Source organism: Drosophila erecta, unplaced genomic scaffold (genome assembly GCF_003286155.1).
Source record: "Drosophila erecta strain 14021-0224.00,06,07 unplaced genomic scaffold, DereRS2 tig00000055-arrow-pilon, whole genome shotgun sequence".
NCBI lineage: Eukaryota > Metazoa > Arthropoda > Insecta > Diptera > Drosophilidae > Drosophila > Drosophila erecta.
Window position 1 is genome coordinate 17,878,833 of NW_020825200.1, and position 22,151 is coordinate 17,900,983.

General features: G+C 46.1%; 3 protein-coding genes across 4 annotated transcripts; 2 read left to right on the forward strand and 1 right to left on the reverse strand.

Annotated features, from left to right (window-relative positions):
* Positions 1-1,030: 1,030 nt before the first annotated feature.
* On the reverse strand, positions 1,031-5,009 carry LOC6540690 (homeobox protein unplugged). The gene is made up of 3 exons (XM_001970304.3): positions 4,022-5,009; positions 1,555-1,805; positions 1,031-1,492 (listed from the first exon to the last, which is right to left on the reverse strand). Exons 1-3 carry the CDS (start codon positions 4,845-4,847, stop codon positions 1,133-1,135), a joined length of 1,437 nt encoding a protein of 478 aa, XP_001970340.1. The 5' UTR covers positions 4,848-5,009; the 3' UTR covers positions 1,031-1,132.
* Positions 5,010-7,815: 2,806 nt separating this feature from the next.
* LOC6540715 (mitochondrial folate transporter/carrier) lies at positions 7,816-13,421 on the forward strand. Its single transcript, XM_001970305.3, has 5 exons — positions 7,816-8,663; positions 10,782-10,935; positions 10,994-11,348; positions 11,755-11,900; positions 12,886-13,421. Exons 1-5 carry the CDS (start codon positions 8,510-8,512, stop codon positions 13,043-13,045), a joined length of 969 nt encoding a protein of 322 aa, XP_001970341.2. The 5' UTR covers positions 7,816-8,509; the 3' UTR covers positions 13,046-13,421.
* A 343-nt stretch (positions 13,422-13,764) lies between these two features.
* Positions 13,765-22,016, forward strand: LOC6540663 (ras-related protein Rab-32). Of its 2 annotated transcripts, none has more exons than XM_026978891.1 (4): positions 13,765-14,863; positions 20,628-21,023; positions 21,103-21,246; positions 21,308-22,016. In XM_026978891.1, the coding sequence occupies exons 1-4, from the start codon at positions 14,348-14,350 to the stop codon at positions 21,416-21,418; spliced, it is 1,167 nt and encodes a 388-aa protein (XP_026834692.1). In that variant the 5' UTR covers positions 13,765-14,347; the 3' UTR covers positions 21,419-22,016. The 2 variants fall into 2 exon arrangements, with proteins under 2 accessions (XP_026834692.1, XP_015014563.1); XM_015159077.2 differs by lacking the exon at positions 13,765-14,863 and adding an exon at positions 18,525-20,067.
* The last annotated feature ends 135 nt before the right edge of the window (positions 22,017-22,151 follow it).

The following is a 22,151-nucleotide window of genomic DNA, read 5'->3' on the forward strand; positions in this document are numbered from 1 at the left end:
GATGATTAACTTTACGGACTCAAATTATCCAATAATATATTCTACGAAATGTGAGGTACTTTTATAAATGTAGGGATTGTGTATTAGTTCTTTTTGTTACACACATCTATTGCAGCGCACTCACTGAGCCAATGTGGCCTAACCCCGATCCTGCGGCTGCTCATTTGCCGCAGAGTCAGCTTCCATCACCCATCGCCCAGCTACCAGCTTCCGTTTCTGGATTCTGGATGCCAGAGAAGAGAACATCGCTCGGCAATCCAGCAGCCGGCAGCAAATTGCCTGCAAAGTGTTGCAATAATAAAAACCCATGCTTGGAGGCGTGTCCCAACATAAAGCTGCGATACACGACACACGAGGGTGATAGTTCCCAGTTCGAGTCCCGTTCCCTGGGGTGGTTTTCCTCCGTTTTGGCCTTTCGGCCGGGAACAATTAGGCATTTGCGGCGGAGAGGGGCGATCAGGAGCCAATAAGTCGCTAATGCAATTAAAAACTCACACAAAGCAGGGGCTGCTGATGCTAATAAGTCATGAGGGAAGAGTCCTGGAACCAGGATGCCAGTCAGCCCAGTCAGCCCAGCCAGCCCAAGGAGGCGTGACACGTGAGACACCTGGAGTGATTGCTGTTCCCTGCTGCCCTCTCTTTCGCTCGCAGGACTCTCGGAGATCCTTGCCCTGACGCTCATTTCGTGACAATTTGGTGCGTTAAATTACAAAAATTAGTCACAGATAAGTCGACCCGAACTCGAACTGAATGCAACGCTCGATTTTCGACACTCGACTCCAAACGGCCACTTTGGGCCGTGTTAAATCGCACAAATTGGCAGTTTAATTGTTCCAATTGACATCGAGGCGAGATTTGTGCCCGGAGTCCTTGGAGTGGCCCTGCTTCCGGCTGCTGGATGGGCGTGTTTCTGGGCCGGCCGGATTTATGTCCCGTCATGTGGTCAGTGGCACAGGGAAAACAGCAATCGTTTGCTAAGAAATCCACTGAATTGAAAGTCAGAGCTGGTAAAGTAATACACATCGGCTTAAATTTGATTTTTCGTTTGTTTATTTACATAAAGAAAACTCGGCTCGCAGACGAACTGCCTCCACAGGTATTTACACTCGCAAGCTTCAGGAGCCCGACTCCATCAATAGATGCTCCTGGCGAGGGAGAGGGGCGTGGATACCCCCAATCCGACTCCCACGCCTACTCCCAATCCCACGGATCCGCCAGATGTCTGTGAGGCGTTGGTGGAACCACTGAATTTCTCGAAGCCTCCGATCGCCTCCGCCGAGAGCTTTTTGCGCAGATCCGGTTTCGGTCCGCTGAGGCACATCTTCTCCAGCTGCTGGTGCTGGGACCGCACGGCGAAGCGGTTCACGTGCACGGGAATGGGCACCACAATCTTGGTACCACTGGTGCTGCCATTGCGACCCAATCCGTGCGAGGTGAGTCCGGCCTTGACCCTTTTCCATTTGGCACGTCGATTTTGGAACCATATTTTTACCTATTGGTAAGGGATAATCATCAGCTTCAGGTGTCGTTCCTTAATGTAACAGCTAAACCCACCTGAACCTCGCTTAGTTTTAAGCTGGTGGCTATTTGACTGCGCTCCGTGAGACTGAGATACTTCTTGGCGTGGAACTCCCGTTCGAGTTCCAGCAACTGCTCCGAAGTAAAGGCTGTGCGCCGGCGGCGGGACTTGGAGTTCGAGCTGGAGCCATTTCCCTGTGAGTCCTTGCCTCCCATTCCGCCACCTTCATGCCGCGATTGGGCGCCCTCATCGTCGCTGCAATCCTCACTATCCGAATTGGTATAGGCTGAAATAGTAAGGATTTGCATCAATATGTGATAAGATAAGTCCATAAGTATATAAGTATAAGTATCCACAACACATAAGTTAGCGATCTATCACAAGGAAGAACACAGATAATACCCAAGATTCCTAACTCATAAAATTAACGTGATCATGATTCATGATCTCAATATGATATATTGGGCTTATAATATAAGGTGCTTAAGTATTCTTAGTGCTTAAAGACTATAACCTTTCACTACAATAATCATCTGTATTAAACTGCTAGCTTTTCAATCTGTAATCAGCATTATTGCCTTTATGCCAAATGGAAAATTTATCAATATATTTAATATACTTAATCGTACGTCAGAATAGAAGATCTAATTATAAAATGTATTGATAAAGAGGTTAAATCCAAGACCAAGCCACGAATAAACTTTTCCTTAGCATTACACTGCTTTTTTTGGCACTTCCTTTTTCTTTTGAATTATTTCTATCCTGAGATACTGAGATATATCTCCGTCCAGTGCAGTCCCCATCATCCAGAGTCGCTCCAACACATTGTGCTAAGCAATGTCGCCTCGGTCCAGCCCACATCCTGGCTGATTCTCCTCGGGCTCAAGACACTCTCTTGAAGAAGCCCATTAATGGGGCCCTAACGAGTTCGGACTTCTGGTGCAAATGGCCCGTGCCACAACTTGTGGCAAACATATTTATTTATAACTGGATACATGTGTCTGAAGGCTGCCCTTCGCAGAGGAGATGGGGAGTCGTCAAGAATGCTCGAAACTTAATCTGCTTGTTTTGGGTGGACTCCAGTTGAGCGTGCAAGCCAAGTGCCCGCACACTCTACCCAATCCCACTCCCAATTCCAAGTCGAAGTCCACTCCCACTTCAGATCCTCTTAATTTTGAGAACACGGTTAAGCGGTTTTTAACACTTACACGCTTCAAAAGCGCCCGCTGTCACTGATTTATCTGCCCATTTGAACCCCTGTTTCCCCGCCAATCATCCACATAACCACCCCCATGTGAGCCACCCACACCTCACCCCAGTCTGCGCCCACTTGCGTTCAGTTATGAATATATTAGTCGGAAATTTGTTGCGCTCTTTGCTGCTCCGCTGGCAAATTGATTGCGGCACGGATGGCTCAGATTCCAGACACTTTGCCCAGCAGCGGGGGCTCCGGATGATTATGGTGATGGGAGAACACTGCCATTCCATCCGAATGACCAAACTAAATCGCTACGATTGTCAAAACGTCAGCACTCCAGTCACTCTGCTTTGTGGTCGAGTGGCGGGTCTGGATCCCGAAGTCGGAGTTGTGAAAACTTTTCACTGCGTGATTGACACCGAACATTGGGTCTTAATGCACTCTATGCTAATTTTGATTATGACGTGGCAGGCTCAAGTTAAATTGCCGTGACAACATCGCTCAACAAAATGAGCCACCGCAAAGCTGGACAGGATGCGAAGGGGTAAATTATGAGCACTAAGCTCGGATATACCTCTATTGGCAGTGCATTTCCAATAAAGCATCTTATAAGGTATCGGTTTGACTTATGTAGTTGAAAGCACTGATTATTTTTATATTTTTACAGTCATTTTTATTTTATTTTTACTTATTTGCTGGGCGGAGCAGAAAATATTGAAGCTTTCAATATACTTTTCAAAAGCAAGAACGAATGAGTTTGAAATATTTAGATTACCAATTTTATATCATATTGCTAGGTGCATCTTCCCAATTGGCCACTTTATCCTCAATTCATTTCCTAATATCTGCAGTGGTAAAACAACTAATGTTCATATTTCGTCTAAGATTAAGAAAAGCAAAAATTTACCTTAAGAATATATAACTCGTGCCATTAAAACTACAGTTTGAAATTCGCTTGCCCATCTAATCTCGTTTAGATTAAGATAAGACTCTGACACTTTCCTGATCACCGAAGCAATCGAATAAAAACTTTCTCCAATATTTTTTGTAACGATCTGCTTAAATAAAATATATACATTTATGCTGAAACTAACTATTAGTATTGAATCTCTTGCAAACTAAAAACTATGGGCAATTTGAATTTATTTAAAAGCGAAACATTTCTTCTGTAAAATGTATCCGTAAATAGATAGTTTCAAGACAAAGTGTCAAGACAATGATCAATAACAACTATATCGAAGCCCCCGAAACACCCCAAATAGGTGTAAGCATGTCCCTGGTAAGATTGATTGCTTTGTACCCACCTCCATTGCGGCTCTTGTCCATCTCTCCGTGGTAGTTCCTGGGTGACATGGTCAGGCTGATGTCACTGCAGGAGTCGCCGCTGCACTCGAAGTCCTCGTCCACGCCCACATCCAGCGCCGGTTCCATGGGACTGTGGCTGCCGGACTTGGCTGGCGAGGAGTGGGCCTGCGGAGGCGTCGGGTCCTGGAGCTGCGCCATGCCGGTGTTCGCTTGATCCTCGTGCATCCTGCCGGCGGCGGCCATGTGCTGCAGTCGAGCATGGACACTCAGACTGTGCACGTAGTCCTGGTTCATGAGCTCGGCCAATCGCCGGTAGCTGAGATCCGTGGGCGCAACTCCGGCGGCGGCGGGATTGAAGGGCAGAAAACGCGTATCCAGCGGATGCGGCAAGGTGGGTGGAAGCTGTTTCTCCAAGGCATGTGGCGGTGGTGGTGGTTGGGGCGGCAGTGGCTGCTGTGGCTGCTGCGCAGCAGGATGACTAGCTGGACTGGAGGGCAGGTAGCAGCCGCCGGCAATTAAATGCGTTAATCTCTCGTGGTTCTGGGCGAAGTAGCCATGGAGCCAGGGATTATACAGCGGAAACTGGGTGAGTCCCAGAGCGGAACTGGCCACCATGGCCCGGGCACTCAGCTCCTGCTCCTGCTCCGCCTCCTGCTCCTGATCCCGCTCCTCTGGCGGCGATGGTGGTGTGGCAGTGGCAGGCGTTTGGTTGGCGATCAGACTTTCGATCGAGAAGGGCTTGGGAAAGGGCTTGCTGGCCAGCCTGGTAGTGGGCGACTCCATGGTGCCGATCTCTCCATTCTGCAGCAGGGCCGGTCGTTCCATATTGCCCACTCAAAAGCACACTTTCTGAGCGATAAAATGTATCTTCTTTTCCTAATTTCTTAACGCGCTTTTGTTCCGGAGCAGACACGACGCAGTGAACCGTTCAGAGATCTGCGAGCGACTGTCCAAGTGCAGCAGACATCACGTACGCGTACGGCACCCAAGTCGAAGCAAGGAAATTCAGAGGCGACGAGCAACCACCACCACGGTTGTGTGGCTCCTCCTCCATTTCAATATGGCGCATGACAATCTGCTGGTGTCTCTCTCTGGCGAGCGCTCCCATTGGCCAGCTGCTAATTGCCGTGTGGTGCGGACAGCGAACCAGTTTCCGGCAATGGAGCTGCCCCAGCACCACCACCACCACCGCCACCACCCACCTTCCCGCTCCGTAATTGCGTTCTGCTCGAATCGCTCGGTAATCAGACATCGCCGGACTGGCGAGGAGAACGCCCTGCCATTAATGCGCCGTCTTCGCTAGCTAGGACCTAGTTAGGGCGGAGGATGGGGTTCTCGCGAGGCATATTAGTGACCAATTTAAATTCAAACATCAGTTGCCGGTGGGTGTGACTGCTGGGCATCATTAGCAGACACTCCAGTGTGCTCACCGACTTGTATCTGCAACCTAGGTGCATATCTGTATACGGATTTTCATTCGGGTGCGTCTACTTCGTATTTCTGGATTTAATTATCTAAGCACACCAGTGAACAGGTCTATCCAACTATTAATTTTAATTGGTGCTGTAATTGGTATTTGGTTGGTTCTTAAGCACCTTAATGCAAGTTTGAAACAAACTTTGGTTGAAAGGAAGCCTCTATTACTTATTTATCTTATCCCCTTGAAAGTATTCCAATGTAGATACAAAAACATGACCTGCTGATTAAATTATCCCTAAAACGTCAAATTACTCATTTTGAGGAGACACAGGCTACCAAACCTAAGAAAATAAATACCCATAAAAGTTATGCAAATTCTTCAGCTTTTAAATTCAGGCCTAATGCTGATGTTATATTCCAGATTTTAAAGAGTGTATATACATACTTAGCTAATACAAAAACACGTTTATAAAATCCACAAAATCTAGACAACAATTCGTGACCCCAACTGCCTCAAGAAGCAGATGGGTCTATTATTTCCTACATCCGCTGTGGACAAATCCATATCCGTTTCCGTATTCCCCTGAAGCACCCATAATTGATATGCGATTGCTTTTCACGCAGCAGGTGGCAATAATTTGCATGTGTATGGCTTAATTGATCGTAATTGACCAAATTTTTGGCCATAAGTGACGAGGCGTCCATTGATTGGAGCGAAAATTGGCATTGGTCACGTTTCGGTGTTTGAAATCTTTTACGAGCACCGAACATTGCAAACATTTAACCGATTCGACAACGGCATAAATTACAATACAATTATGCGGCTCGTTGATAATTTTGGTTTTCTGATTATGATTAAAGCTGCTGGGTTTTGTTCGGTATTTTGGCAGCTTGTCAAGGATGGGCGGCGATGGGCGGGGTTGGGTCCCCATAGACGGTGCGCGAGTGTGGGTAAATATTTCTGGCGGCGGAAAACGGCCAAATTAACGAATTGCAACGAAGCGTTGAATGCGCTCAAATAAATCAGAGCACTGTTGACACCATCACCATTCCTCATCCCCGATTCGCCATCCCTAGGCCGTGGTCCCCAGTCTTTAATGCGCAGTCCCCAATCCCAGTGCCATGTGCAGAATGCGAAAGATACATCTTCATACAGACACAGATGCAGATACTCTCTTTCGTGTGAGCGAGCGCGTTTTTTAGATTTTTTTAGATTTTTTTGATTGCCCGCAGACGGAGAACAATTCGAAATTATTTACTGACAAATTGTTGCGAATACTTGGCATATTCCTGCCCATGAAAGAAATGCGCACACTGCACAAAACGAACACAATTAAAGCTCTAGCGAAACGTATAATGAGATACCAAAGTATCTGCAACTAAGTACCTCGAATTGCTCGCTGTCTGCGGTCTCTAAATTATATCGTTCGACTAATGAAAATTAAAATTTCATGCCATTCGACGGGATGTGAAGGCGAACATGTGTTCCCGTGACCGCAGAACACGGAGCTATGTATGTACGTGCATATAGCCATATAGATGGTTGTAGCTGTCCGATGTTTACCCAACATTGGCCACGCCCCCACTCAATTTGCGGCGATACTTCGGATCCGGCGAATGGCTACTCCAGCTGGTAATTGTGTCATTTTACCCCTTCTTCCCCGTCCATCTAGCCACTTTTATACCTCTATCCTGGCCCGTTCCGCCACCTGTAATTAAGGACCTCTGGCTTATGCCAAATTGTTTACACAATTTAATTGGAATATCGAAGGTAAATTACAGTTGTCGATGCTCGTTTGTGGGCAAGCATGGTTTATTCAGTAATTAGCGGGTCACCCGATTGCATGACCACTCATTGAATATGCATTATTATATTGGTGCTGAATGTCTTTGCATGGGAATTTGTCGTATTGGCTGTGTTTGTACGAAACTTATTCGACGATTTATGAAGTTTCTAATTCTTTTAATCCTTCTTCCTCCGTATTTGCAACATCATATCAATTGCATTGTATGTAAAATGTGTCCTCTTAGTTATATTTTCTCCCAAAGCTTAAACTTTATACAATACTCAATCAACTTTTTCGAATTTGCAAGCAGTTCGGCATTTCTCTTATATTAATAGGGTTAGGATCTTTTCAAGAGAGGCACTCGTATATTTATAGTCCAATTTAATTTAGCTTATTTTCAGCTAGTGCAGAAATTCCCCAATGCTTGCTTGAAAAATTATTATTATTATTCATTTAATTCGAAACATAATATACAGTAAAATAAAGGGGAAACACCTTGTTTTATTAGGTGTGAATATCGCATTTCTATATTTCGATATGTGTACATTGGTATTTATTTTACTGCTGGCTGGTATTTTTATGATTTCGGCTCTGGCGCACGACTGGTAACACTGTACTGAAAGTCGATTGGCCGTTTTTCGTTCCAGAGCTTGCTGTTCGCATTTAACCGCCTGCTCGCGCGTAGAAAAGTTGTTACTTAATTTCCATTGCTGCTACACGTGCTTGACTATTAATTGCAGTGCTCTAATCAATAGCTTGTCAGGTGGCAGACCACAAAAAAGGAGGCAATTTATCAGGCTGCCCTTTAAGTTTGGCATTACATAAGAAACGAATGGCCAAACGAAAGTAATATTATAGATATTTCGGAGCTAATATTGCATCAGCAATTCTGTACAGCACAAAACGCAAGAAGGGCAGCAATTTGGCCTACAAAGTCTTCATAAACGACAACAAACGAGTGAAAATATGAGCTGGGCAACAACAAAGCAAAGGCACAAATGTTTCAACTGTAGCAGCGGCAGCAACAACAACAACAGGAGCAGCGGCAGCAGCAGCAGCAGCAACAACAACTGTGCGCCTAGCAACAAGATAATTTCGACGAGCGATTTCCTTTGATTTGCGCCCATCTGTCGAATGCCCAAAAGCCAAAGAGTGTAAATAGCACGTAGTTTTAGTACAATTCACAGTAGCAAAAGTGAGTTTCATCCGGGGCAATCAATAAGCCTGCGATAGCAACAATAATACAGAGGAAGCGCACAAGAAATCACCAAAAATTGCACAATGAATCCGATCAAGGCACAATCAACGGGCAGTCCCAAGAAATTCAACGTATTCGCACACGTCAAGTACGAGCATATGGTCGCTGGAGTGTCCGGCGGAGTGGCGTCCACACTCATTCTACACCCCCTGGATCTGATCAAAATTCGATTCGCAGGTGAGTCATCCGCACGCCTCGGGGAATTCCACTCTACACTGGGGGAAAACAAGCACGTAATTCGATTTCCGCGGCCCAGTAGTGCTGTTACAAAATACAATATTAAAACATCTTATAGGGAAACATATTATATTTCAATGCAATAGTTGTACACAAATGTGGTATAAATACTTCAGTTGAATAATCTGAAGCTAAGTATTTTGTTCCGCTTTATTGCTCTATAATATACCTTTCTGATTAAACTGGGCTTAAAATAGAACACAAAAACTATATGTACCTCAAGAAAATTTGAAACTGATAAGAAAAACGTAATTGTCACCAGAGGAACTATTGCTATATTGCTGTGTAGCAAAGAGCACTCGGCACGTGCGGGGAAATGCCGCCTGTCTGGCTGCTGATTATAATTGCACTTTACTCGCCGCTCGCGTTTTGTTTGCGCATTGCTTTACAAATTTTCCATGGAAAATTTGAGACGCTTGGGTATCCGTGAATTCACACTTGCTTTTTTTTTGTCCACCACGGAAAATTTGAGAAGCCTGTGTAGTCAAGTAGTGACGTACATGTTTTCGCACATAAACAAAACTAAATGGGGCCACGAGCACGTGAAAACATAGTTTTTCTTTAATTCGATTGATAGACGAAATTTATGGGTGTGTTGACAATTGAGTGGAACCTGAAATGAGTCTAATCTGGATTTTGCAGTCAGGAAACTGGGCAACAGCAGTTCGAATTGTTTACTCGCTAAAACTTTTATACCGCTTGGGCAAAGATCGATACTTGCTATCAACCTTTGATATACAGATATGACACTAACATGTATTAATGACTTTTATATGAGCCATCAGCTGACTCATGCCATTGTGTTTATGGCTATTTGCTGAAAACTACTACATTGTTCTCGACTTGAATCATATGTATGTTTGGCCTCGAATACGTTTCATGCGCAAAATACATGATACATATTTCCGTATAGTCTGCTTCGGGATTCCAAAACAACAACGAACGGAGGGAGCGGGTTTTGCGATTATGTATTTAATATTGTTGCCATCCAGTTTGCGCGGATCAGTGCAAAAATCGTTAACGCAGTAAGTGAATATGTAAATTCACCAGAAATGTGGCTTGTAAACAATAACAACCAGCACTTGAGTTGTTTATGCGAATTAAAGTCACACCATGCGAGTTTTGTGAGCTGATAAAGCGAACCTAAGTTGGGATGGTTAGAAAATACATAGCAAGTGGTTTCCCCGCAATGAACCTCCTTGAATCCGGTGGCTTCTCGATTTGGCAACAGCTGTTTTCTATTGACTTGCGCAAGGCCTTTATGGCGATGACGCATTTTGGCCAAACGAAACCCGTTTATCTTGCTTTTGCTTTTCTGCTCTTGCTCGTTTTTAATCACGTGACCACTTGACTTGACTGTACATTGCGATGGCTTTGTTAACGGCAACTTTCAGCGGCAACTGTCCGCTTTATGTGGCACAACCGCCAGTTCCAGTGGCTGAAAACGAGTTCCAACTGTTGCCATGCGGGAAGTCGGCTGATTCTGCACTCTGCGACCTTATCGGTGCGGCTTTATCGAGTGCATGTCGAAAAACTCATTAGTATGGCAAAAACCAATGTGGTTAGTCGTAAGTACGACCAAAAAACTGACCTGTTAGGGTGTCCAGAATCGTTCCAAGGTCACCTTTCAGGCAGCTATAAATAGTAAAGATGCTAAGACGAGCCCCTTTCTTCTGCCTGGTGCTGTTGTCAGGCCAGCTCTTATGATTGCCCTGCTCATATAGAATATGTGGTCCCATATAAATAGCTAAGTAGCTGCTAATGGACGTGAAAACAAGTAGAGTGCCTGGTTTCGACGCTGCCAGCTTATCGCATCCGCTGGCAATTAACGCTATCTATCTGTTTTTGGCGAAAACAACTTTGGCCACGGGCCTGGGCTTTTTGGAGTCAACAACTGATATACCTGTAAGCGTACAGTTGCCTAAGTGAAGAGCAATACTCACAAAGTGACGTATTCGCCGGCCCTTCAGTGCCAGTATCCATAGCCGTGCTAGCTCCAAGGCTGCAATGTCTAGACATTTTTATCATTTACGAGCGTGATTCTTACTCCTCTTGCAGTAAACGATGGCCGGACAGCTACGGTACCGCAATACCGGGGACTGAGCAGCGCCTTCGCCACCATTTTCCGGCAAGAGGGCTTCCGCGGACTCTACAAAGGCGTCACCCCCAATGTCTGGGGATCGGGCTCCTCCTGGGGGCTGTACTTCATGTTGTAAGTACTCTGTCGTGCTGATAATGGTAACAAGTATTAATGTAAATACTCCCCTCAGCTACAACACCATCAAGACATTTATCCAAGGAGGCAACACGACCATGCCACTGGGCCCCGCGATGCACATGCTTGCAGCTGCTGAGTCCGGTGCTCTCACCCTGCTGCTAACCAACCCCATCTGGGTGGTAAAGACGCGCCTCTGCCTCCAGTGCGATGCCGCGAGTAGTGCCGAGTACAGGGGCATGATCCATGCCTTGGGCCAGATATACAAGGAGGAGGGAGTGCGTGGCCTGTACCGCGGCTTTGTTCCCGGCATGCTGGGTGTCTCCCATGGAGCCATCCAGTTCATGACCTACGAGGAGATGAAAAACGCCTACAACGAGTATCGCAAACTGCCCATCGACACGAAGCTGGTGAGTACGCAGATCACAGATGAACAACCCATCACATGACCAAGCTGCGCGTGGCGTTGACATCGCCTATATACTAAATTGGGTGAACAGATGCGGTTAACTTAACAGCACAAAATATTCTTCCCATGAATCTATGCGTACGATCCGTAACATTCAAAAATTGAATTTCATATACTATGCTTATAGAGTATTTCACAACGTTTTGTTTTTAATTACTTTTTCGTTAGAAGACGTTCTTAATCATACAAATATGTATTTGTTTGCTTTGTTATATTTTGTATGACCGCATCTGTACAGTATACACAACCACATCCGAATATATCTGGTTATGATGACGTCTCAGCCATTTGGCACCCATTCAGCGCACTCTGTTTCGCCTCACTAATATGTGTTCCCTCTCCCACAGGCCACCACCGAGTACTTGGCCTTCGCGGCTGTCTCCAAGCTGATCGCGGCAGCGGCCACCTACCCGTACCAGGTGGTGCGGGCACGGCTGCAGGACCACCATCATCGCTACAACGGCACTTGGGACTGCATCAAACAGACTTGGAGGTACGAGCGCATGCGAGGTTTCTATAAGGGCCTGGTGCCCTACCTGGTCCACGTCACGCCCAACATCTGCATGGTCATGCTGATCTGGGAGAAGCTGACTAGCTAGATCGAGTGCTAGTACTAGAGCATTGAATCTAGAAACTGACAGAGAATTTAAGCTAAGCACCTAGAATACACGAATCTTTCTCGTTTCCTCCGATGTGCAGCTAACAGCAGAAAATGACAAACTTATTCTGTATTATTGTTGTAACTCGAATTTGGTTTAGCCCTAGCACCTTACTTTAGCATTAAGTGTATTCCATAACTAGTTTATTGTTCAACCTTCACTCCTAACTTCGAAAGTAACTAATGTGATTGGGGTCTCGTCAAAATTGCCCCTGCCCATGAAATGTAATTTCAGAGACGCATTTCTTGCACTTTTCATCGAAACAAACACATATTTAGTTCTTAGTTTAGTTAAATTATTTATTTCATAACGGCTTGAAATTGTGTAAGCACAAGAAAAACCAGTTACTGTTTAGTTGATACAAAATTTCGTTTTGGCAAAAAGATTCTTCATAGTTTTTGAAAATGGTTTATAATTTTAAGGATAAACCTTGACACTTATGTAAATAAGCATAAACGCATTGTGAAACCAACTTAGCCCTACACTGGAACAATCTTATTGAAATCAAAGAAAAGATAAGAAAATGCGACATTACTTACCCATATTAAAATGCCACGATGGCAGACCTAAAAGAAAACCAAGAAACAAACTAAAGCAAACACTGTCAGCGCGTCCAGCCTGCGTCTTTTCATTTGGCCAAGGGCTTATGGCAGCTTGAGTAAGTAGTCCTTGCTCCTTCCACTTTTTTAGTATTCGATCACCCCCTAAATTGTGCAGAATCTCTTTGCTAATCTGAAACAGCCAATGCGCCCTTACTGTAAGTAGATGTAGCTCCAAGTTCTCAGTCACTAACCCCAATGTGTTTGGTTTTCGTTGCAGCTTCGAGGGCTACAGAGGTTTCTACAAGGGGCTAAAGGCGAGTTTAACCCGAGTAGTGCCCGCCTGCATGGTCACCTTCCTGGTGTACGAGAACGTCTCGCATTTCCTGCTCGCCAGGCGGAAGAAAATTGAGGATAAATTGGAAGCGTCGAACGTGTGATTTCCCTTTTTTCGGATTCCTATTAGTCTTTTAAGATACATATATCACCTCTGTGCGACATTTCCATATGTCGTTATAGTCAGCGGGCAGTTGCAATCGTGCTGAGCATGCGCAGCTGCTTTTAGTTTTAGCCTAGTTAGATGTGATTTCCAAGACATCGTTGCAGCTTTCATAGTAAGTTAAGTGATTGTTGTTCCTAGTGTGGTTTAGAATGGATTTGTGATTAAACTCTGACTAAAATGTTATTACACACTTCTGAAAGATAATTGCATAGCCGTACTGTTGCAAGTAAACCAAACCTTTGTAAGCCAAAGAATGTCTTTATTTGGGTTTTGTCCGTCAAGATTTCAGCGTAAAAATGAATCATAATAATAAAATGTGAAACTTGCTGAATAATAGTGGTCCTTTATTTACTATATATGAATGGAAAAAGTGCAAGTTCTTCAAAGGGAATAGAAAATTTTACCATCTGGCATCTTTATAGATCGGGTAAGCTTTGAAAAAAGCAGCAACAGTGGTAGCACACTAAGAGTATAATATATTTAACTATATTTGAATTAATACCGCTCGCACAAAAAAATCGATTTACCGCCAAAAGATGGCGGATTTCCATTTGTGCGACTCGGAGTCCGTTTAACGGTTTTCTATGTAAAGCTTTTTTCGGAAAGCTCTCGCTTTCGGATTCGTTCGTGCGCCGAAGTTTTCCCTTGTTTTCGGTTATTCAGTTATAAACTGGAATTACTGGAGGGAGGACGTCGCCGAGCCTCGCAATCGCAATTGTTGTTGTTTTGTGCCGTCTTGGCCCGTGTTGTTGTTGTCTTGCGTAGTATTGCGTGCCTGGAAATCGAACGTGTGTGAATTTAATTTACGGGTCGTATAATTATCGGCAAGAGCAAACAATAGAAGTAACAAATGACCGTTTAAATCCTATGATACTAAGTAAGTGGTGACCACCGAACTGATCCATTTGCATTTGAAACCAGTTTCCAGCGATTCGAGTGCATGAAATTGTCCAAAAAAGTGCAACGGTCGAGTTCAACAAACCGATCGATTGAGATAACGCCACAAGTAGCTGTGAAACTCGCAAATAAATACATACCTATTCAAATAAGTTCAAGAGCAGTCTAGGCATTGTTTACCGTTAGACCAGAACCACATGTTGCTCGGGATCCGCGTTCCGGAGAGCGATAGTGATTCGGCTGGAGAAGGCCAATAGAGCGCGTGTGAACGACCTTGAAGGCGTGGGCGTGAGATAACTGCGGAGAAGGTCTAAAGATCACACTCACCCGTATCGGTGGTTGCATGGCAACCGGCGTCATCCAGAGCAGCGTTGTCTCCACCTCCGCCGGACGGCGGAACATCTGCGACTGCCTGGTCCAGGAGTCCGCCGAATTGGTCGAGAGCCTGCCCAAATCCAAGTCTGCCGATCAACTCTCCGAACTCACCTGCGCCTGTCTGCGCTGCCAGTACCTGTCCACGGCTATTCAGCAGTCGCACACCCAGGTCGGTCACCTGCCCGTGGAGCACCGGCACAGACCCGTGAGCTCAGGCTCCGGCTCACTGGGCGCCCTCAGCGCCAAGGAGTCGCCCATCTTCGTGCGCCGTCAGATTTGTTTCCCGTCCGCGGGGTCCCAGCTGCATCCGCCCCTCAGCTCCTCGCAGTTCTCGCTGCGAAGTGCTGCTCCGGCCTACGCGGAACCCAAGCCGGAGTTGGATCTCGGCGCCGTCGAGGCGCTGCAACTGACCACGGTCATGCCCGCGGGAGATAGTCGTAACCACATGGACATCAACAGGAACAACGGATACCTGCACACCGGAGTAAGTAACCCCACCATAATCCACAATGGAAAGTGTTTGCTTACGACTGGCCAGCACGTGCCAAAATGCCTTTGTGGGTCGGGCCTAAAGTGGGGAGGAGGGTTACACTTTAAATAATTAGACGGACGTCAACTCATAAGTTAGAGAAAGAAATGTACCAACATACTTGGTAACTTTTCCTAAACTTTAATACTTTTTAAAGTGAGGTTTCACAAAAAACTGTGTATGGCAAAAACGCAGTTTATGGCAAACCAACTGGTATGCAACTTTAAATAGCGTTAAAAGATGACTTTCCAAAAGTGTGTACTACTTTTTTGCAGTGTGGGAATTGCCCAAAAATAAGTTGGCCAAGTGTTGCAATGGCTTCTGCTATTTTGCCTCGTCAGGCCGTTAACACAACCAGTATGTACTCATTAGCCGTTTAAGTCGCTCGGAGAACTTTGCGGAAACCCACCAGATGGGATTACGGAGCGTAAATAATGCACGGAGAGTGGAATATCACAAAGGCACTTGCACTGATAAAAATAATGAAATTGAATAGTAATTTTATTTAAAAATATTTCCTTTTAAATCATATACGTACCCAATCATATACACCAATACCACGGTTGAACAAACTTTTAGGACTTTGTTTTGTTTTCATCAGTGTACGCATTTTATTACGTTTTCCCATCCCATTACGCGTTCCCTCAGTTAATTTGCTTCTAATCTTCAATCAAGCGATTGCCAATGCCAATTTTAACAATTAAATGGTAATGAAATTACAATCCCTGTTTCATTGGAGACCCAGCTTAGTTGTATTTATGGGTATGGAACCCAGCCGATAAAATCCAAACAATGTGAAGCGGGGCTCCCATCGAACATTTCACTCTCCTCGTGGCTACGGATATGGACTTACTGCACATACCACATACAAGGGACGGATCCGGGGGCGGAACCATGTGGGTGTGTTCAGCTACTTAAGTGATTGCCGGTTAGCTGGATAGATATCCGCCACTGTTGAGAAACTATGATGGGGATTGAAGGGCTGCTACGGATTTAGTCGAAAAGACCGATATTATGTCACGTTTAAAGGTCAATTATGGGCCAAGCCAGGAAAGTGTGGGCTCTTTAATTACAGTCTGGCATTTCTCATTTACACATGGCTCATGCATATACATATCTCACTTGATGAATCACAAGGTCTTGTTGCATTTCGGCCACTATCTAATCAGGGGCCTAGCGCTGCCTCTTCCTCCCTTTTCGCTGGTGACTCCATGGGGTGATAAGATATGGGCTGGCACTCCACTCCATGCCACCGATAATACGCCAAGTAGCGTGAGCAGAGTCCATTGAGGGATCGCTGTCCGCCAGGCGCAGAGCATCCTCCTTATGTAATCCAGCTCCAACTCCATCTGCACATCACTGGCGAAGGCAATGCACTCCGCAACATTGTTTGTGTGATTTTACGTTTGTAGGCGACTGATTAATTTACATGACAATTGCCGGGTCGGCTGATAAGCATATGTATGCATTTATTTATTTACTATTATAGCTGGAAAGTATCGCTCTGCCGTAGTGTCACGCAATCCAAGGTGCCAATCTTAAAATTCCATTGCCAACTATCTTTATACACGCAGTCTCCATGTGTATCAATCTGCAATAATTTTCGTTAATATACATAATATTCGTTAATACTTTGGTGCCTTTAAGTAGTAGCTCATGCACGTGCATCGCACTGAAGCAGCGTTCATTAATTAAAATTCGTATATTTACAGGTCAAGTTTTAAATGAGTCGCGTTTTTCCCTTAACTTACGATTTTACAGATATTTCCAATTTCAACTCGTTATTCTACTTTTTACAATTGCAAACCAGATTTCATTGCATACTTTTCGGGGTGCTGTAGAAACCCTTGGCTTAAACGGCTAAAATTGGTTTAGCCATAGAAGTAACATCCCACATCCCAAACTAACTAAAAAGACAGGTGTTGCTCCACATTGCTTGATTTTATGCATGCCGTGATACATGCCATCGCCGTAGGATCCCTTCCAGGAACTCATTCACGAGCTCAGTTCCTTTTGTTGAACTCACTTGCACGTGATTACTGGCAGATGGAGGTGGGCGCTCCCTGCGACTCCCATTTGGTAAGCGATTTACGGGAAAGAAGTCCGTGCAGGACTTCGCCACATCCGGGCATCCGTGTGGCTTTTGTTCGGAATGGGGTCGTTGGGGCACTTGCAGGCGCCTCCGCTGGAGATGGTGGGATTCCGGCTGGATTGCGTGTAAACATCTGCAGGCACAAAGGAACTCTTCCACGTTCGACATTTATGCGAAAGTGAATTTCTAATGTTTTCGGTTTCCATGGCACATTATGGTTTAAAAGCTCTCGGTTCGCCAACTGGAATTTTTAAGGCTTGAGAAAATGTGTTTGCTGTAATCTCCTATGAATTATGTAAGCTGATTCGACTGTTGACTTGTCCCCGATTTCAGAATGTGCATATCGGTGAGGCTTCAGACAGCACTCTTTATAGTGAATTACATTTAGAATACTTTACTTCTCTGTGCAATTGCATTGAGGAATGTCTGGTCTAAATAAACTATAGCTATTGATTTATATGAAAATATGGGCCATCAAAGACAACACTTTCGATGTACAGTATAAAAAAGAACTGCTTTGAAAACAAATGTACTCGTAAGTAGGATAAGTAGTATTGTAGAAATTTTATAAAGGGGTAGTTCTATTTCTGCTCTCTTATCATTCTTACATATAATGTACCTATCTTTTTGTTTTATTCTAAAAGCATTGATACCCCACTTCTCAATGATATTGCACCTCAGCAATGTGTCTGTATAAGGAACTGTAATATCTAATTAAGTCAGACCTGAAGCAACTTCCGTGCATCTGTAAGATACGATCTATTTTGCTAAATGTGGACCCACATGAGTGCCATCCCGCTTGCGTTTCGGGTTATTACTTGGGTAATCGTATATGGGCCACGTATCTCCTTCCCTGTCGCTCTGCTCGATGCACTGCGGCTAACCACGTTTTGTAATAAGCGTAATTCTATATAGTCACGTCGAGCAGTCAGACGACAATTGGCCAAGACAGCGCCCAACCCGCCAGATTGATGTGTCGCCCACTTAATGCCGAGCGAATCTTTTGGGACAAGTTGATGCGGCAAATCCTCAGCTTAAAGGAAGCCCGCCAAGTGCGGCGGAGCACGTTCTGGGGTGCTTGGAGAGGTCAGGTCCAGATATGGACACTGGGCGCCCTGCTCCACTGGTTGTGCCGCATGATTGAGTGCTCTTCATCGCAGCATTATGGCAGCATGGCATCATGGCATCACCTTGATCCCAATGACAGAGCCCAGTGATTCCGGAGCAGGGCTAACCAGCCGGACATTATGTGAGCCACCGGACACTGGCCAATCTTTGTCCGGAGATTGCTTGATAAGCGGGTGCCACCCGTTCAAGCGGCCCATTCAAAGGCCCACCGGCTCTTCTCACGCTCATTTCGCAAGCGATTTGGAGGCGGCAACCAGTGTTGGTAAGCACCTGGGCAGCTATAGCGTTTTTCGTAACTGTAATGTTAAACCTCTCACCACAAAAGGGGGAGGGGCGGGGGCGGATCCAACGGGGCGAATACGAAATTTATAAAAGCCTAGTCGTCGGCACTGGGGATTTCAGTGCGCGTTTGTTTAGTCAGGGCTACGGTTGCTAAAAATTCGAGGCGTGCAGGATCAGGACGGAAATGAATCTGGAGCAAATGGAAGCTTTGTAGAATCGCTAGGGATCATCAGCGTCAGTTGAAAATATGCCCAACGCGGACGAGCAGCGGGTAAAAGCAGCCACAAAGAGAGCGGAATCGGAGCAATTGGAGGAAAGGAGTGACCGCCAGGAGGGGGAGGGGGATCCGAAAGAGGAGTCGGAGGAGGCCACCGGAAAGATCAAGGGCCGTTCCCGATTCTCTGCGGCTCTGCGAAGCCTCTCGAAGACCAAAACCAAAAGGGAAAGGGAGCTGGATAAAAGCACCGACAGGGAAACCCGCAGCGCGGAGGAGGAGGCTCAGGAAACCCCAGGCGAGCTTGAAGACGTGGCCAGCTCCATCTCCACGGATAGTGGAACCCTCTCCAAGACAAAAAAAAAGAGCCTGACTCGCCGCCTGCTACTGGGAGGCCTGAGAAAAAGTGCAAAGACGCCGAAGGGGCGGCCGCACAGCTTGGCGACCAGCGACGACATCAGCGTGGAGCATCTGGAAACCACACCCCTGCCATCGCCACCCGGTTCGCCCTCCTCCGCCGGCAGCAGCACACTTCAGATCACCATCAGTGGCAAGAAGGTGGAGCCAGCGCCCGCCAAGAAGAGCGGGAAGAGTAGACCCAAGAGCGACACGGATTACCTGACACCCGCCGCAGGGGAAAAGAAACCGAGAAAGAAAACCACTACCACCACCGTGACCACGAGAGATACGAGCAGCAGCACACGCACCACCAAGCTGCTGGTGTCGAAGAAGAAGCCCCAGAGCCCCGAGAGAGAGACCCCATCGGCGTCGTCGTCTCCGCTTATCACCACCACCGAGAGTACGCGCGATACGCCGCCCAGAGAACGGGCGCCAGCGAAACCAAGTCGCGTTCAGTCTGCTAGCGGCACCGGAGCTGTTCGCAAGTCCCAATCCTCGAGCGCATCCAGCAGGAAGCTGGAATTGATGCAGCAGGAGCAGCAGCGCGGCCACCGCCTCAACGCCAGACCACTGGCTGAACTAGCGAACACGGAACCCCAGCCATCAGGGCAGCAATCCCTGGACCCATCCATTTCCCCTCCGGCGGCTGAGGACGGCGTCTCCTCGGCGGAAAGTGCCCAGACTATTGCCAATCCCCCGCCCGTTGTCCGTTTTGCCGTGGGCAGCGCAGTCAGGAGTCCTCTGAGTGCCTACGAAGCCGCATTGGCCGCAGCCGCCAGTCAACAGCCCAACTCCAACGAAGAGCTCAGCGACTCCAGCATCCGGCGACTCAGCTTCGCCCAGCAGCAGCTCATCCTCGGCGATCACGACAGCATCGAGGGCAGGCGGGAAACACTGCACTATCATTCGGTGGCTAGTGAATACTCCAACCAGGACTCCGGATCCGAGGACGAGAGCGAAGAGCAGGCGGACACCATAGAGCCAGAGAGCGCCAAACCCATGCCGGCCTTCGGTGACCTGACCATGGATCAGGAAATGGAACCGGTAAGGTCTCGTCGTCGTCGGATTGCCAGTTCGCCAGTTGTCATTTCCCTACGAAGAAGCCCCACAAGTGTCATGTTGGCCCCCTTATAGTGTGTGTACCAGAGTGTCATTCAACTGTGCAGGCGGCGGGCGGTGGTAATTGCCCAGGGGGTCTCGTAAACTAACCAGCAAATCTCAGTGCGACAGAGTGACAAGCTGCAGAAGGTGTAACTAATACCAGGCTTAGAATTTATCAAAGTGGTGATTTCAGTTCTCACTTCCTATATTGATATTGATAAACTTCTATATTATGTGTAATTGTGTGTAAACGTGATAGGATAAACCAATCTATTACTAATTATAATTCGAATTGATACAGTAATGTGTATAATTCTATTAGGCCTTCTACACTCATTATTTATTATTGTGACTTGAAGAACATAGCCCAAAAGTATGTATCTCTTTATCTTGAGATTTCAAGTCACAAATGGGATTCGTTGTTTACTGTGTAACATATATCAAACTATTTTAATGAGCATGGATCGAACGTACAAGTAAATCTTCCAAATCCTTGCTTCCAGGCCATCATGACATCCACCAGCGATAAGCGCGAGCATCTGTACAAGATTCTAGTCATCGGTGAACTGGGCACCGGCAAGACGTCCTTCATCAAGCGCTATGTGCACCAGTTCTTCAGCCAGAACTACAGGGCCACCATCGGCGTGGACTTCGCCCTCAAGGTGCTGCAGTGGGACGCTAACACGATAGTGCGCCTCCAGCTGTGGGATATCGCCGGTCAGGAGAGGTTTGGCAACATGACCCGGGTCTACTACAAGGAGGCGGTGGGCGCGTTCATCGTGTTTGATGTGACTCGCAGTGGGACTTTCGATTGCGTGAGCAAGTGGAAGGAAGATCTGGACTCCAAGGTGCAACTGCCTGACGGCAGTCCCATTCCGTGCATCCTGCTGGCCAATAAAGTAAGTGATAGCTCACAGTTAAAAGACCCCGGATAATGTCTTTATTTTTTTATTAAAACGCTGTTCATCCCTTTTCCAGTGCGACCAGGAAAAGCAGGGCATCATAACGCAACCCGAGAAGATGGATGAGTATGTGAGGGAGAACGGATTTGCTGGGTGGTTTGAGACATCCGCCAAGGAGAATATCAACATCGACGAGGCAGCCCGTGCCCTCGTGAATAAGGTGATAATCGGTGCTAATCCTCGGCCAAAGCCCCACTAATCTTCTTCCACTCACCCGACAGATACTCATCAACGATAAGCTGATATCTGCCGATCTGGCAGATGGCGACAAGTTCAACCTAAGCACGGGCGATGCAACCGGAGCGGATGCCAAGAACAAGTGTTCCTGCTGACCTGGGACCGAGGTCAGGCGATTGCAATTACCATTCCCAGTCTAAAAGCGAGTTTTAAGACAGAAACACCATGTGCCTACGTCCTCTCCATGTTCATGTTGTTAGAAGATAGCAATAACTATGCTTAGGGTTTTAACGTAACATTTGTCTAAGACTTAGGCTCATTCGTATATCCATCACATCATCCCGTCCGACCACCAGTCTGTCTTTATCTTTAACACCGCAACCCGCCAATCGCGATAAAGCTCGTCTGCGGGTCCACAATGTTGCACCGTGTCACTTCGAGAATTTATATAGTGACACATAACTTACCTACGCATACGGCCCTTTATTACTATCACCATTATTGCCCTAGATGCGAGGATTAGCCGGAGGTAGTCCAGCATCCGTATCATAGCATTCTACATTTGTGTAAAATACGAATCGTCTTATTGTTTTGTTTGTTTTATTTGCCGCTGCTGGCGAGATGGTTTTATCTTGGAATTATTATTCTCATATGCAAACACACTCTGCCATCATTATTTGCATTTAGATAACAATACGTACGCATTATGCAATACGAAATCAGAAATAAAGTTTTTAATGGTAGTTTAGTTCAGAGGAAGTGTTTTATTGGCTGCATTAAAACGGACGATGAACGTGGGATGTCATCACGATTGAAGAGTGTTTTGGGTAAGAAAGCACATTTAATAAACAACGATATTTCTTAACGATTTCAAATCAGTTAAGAAAT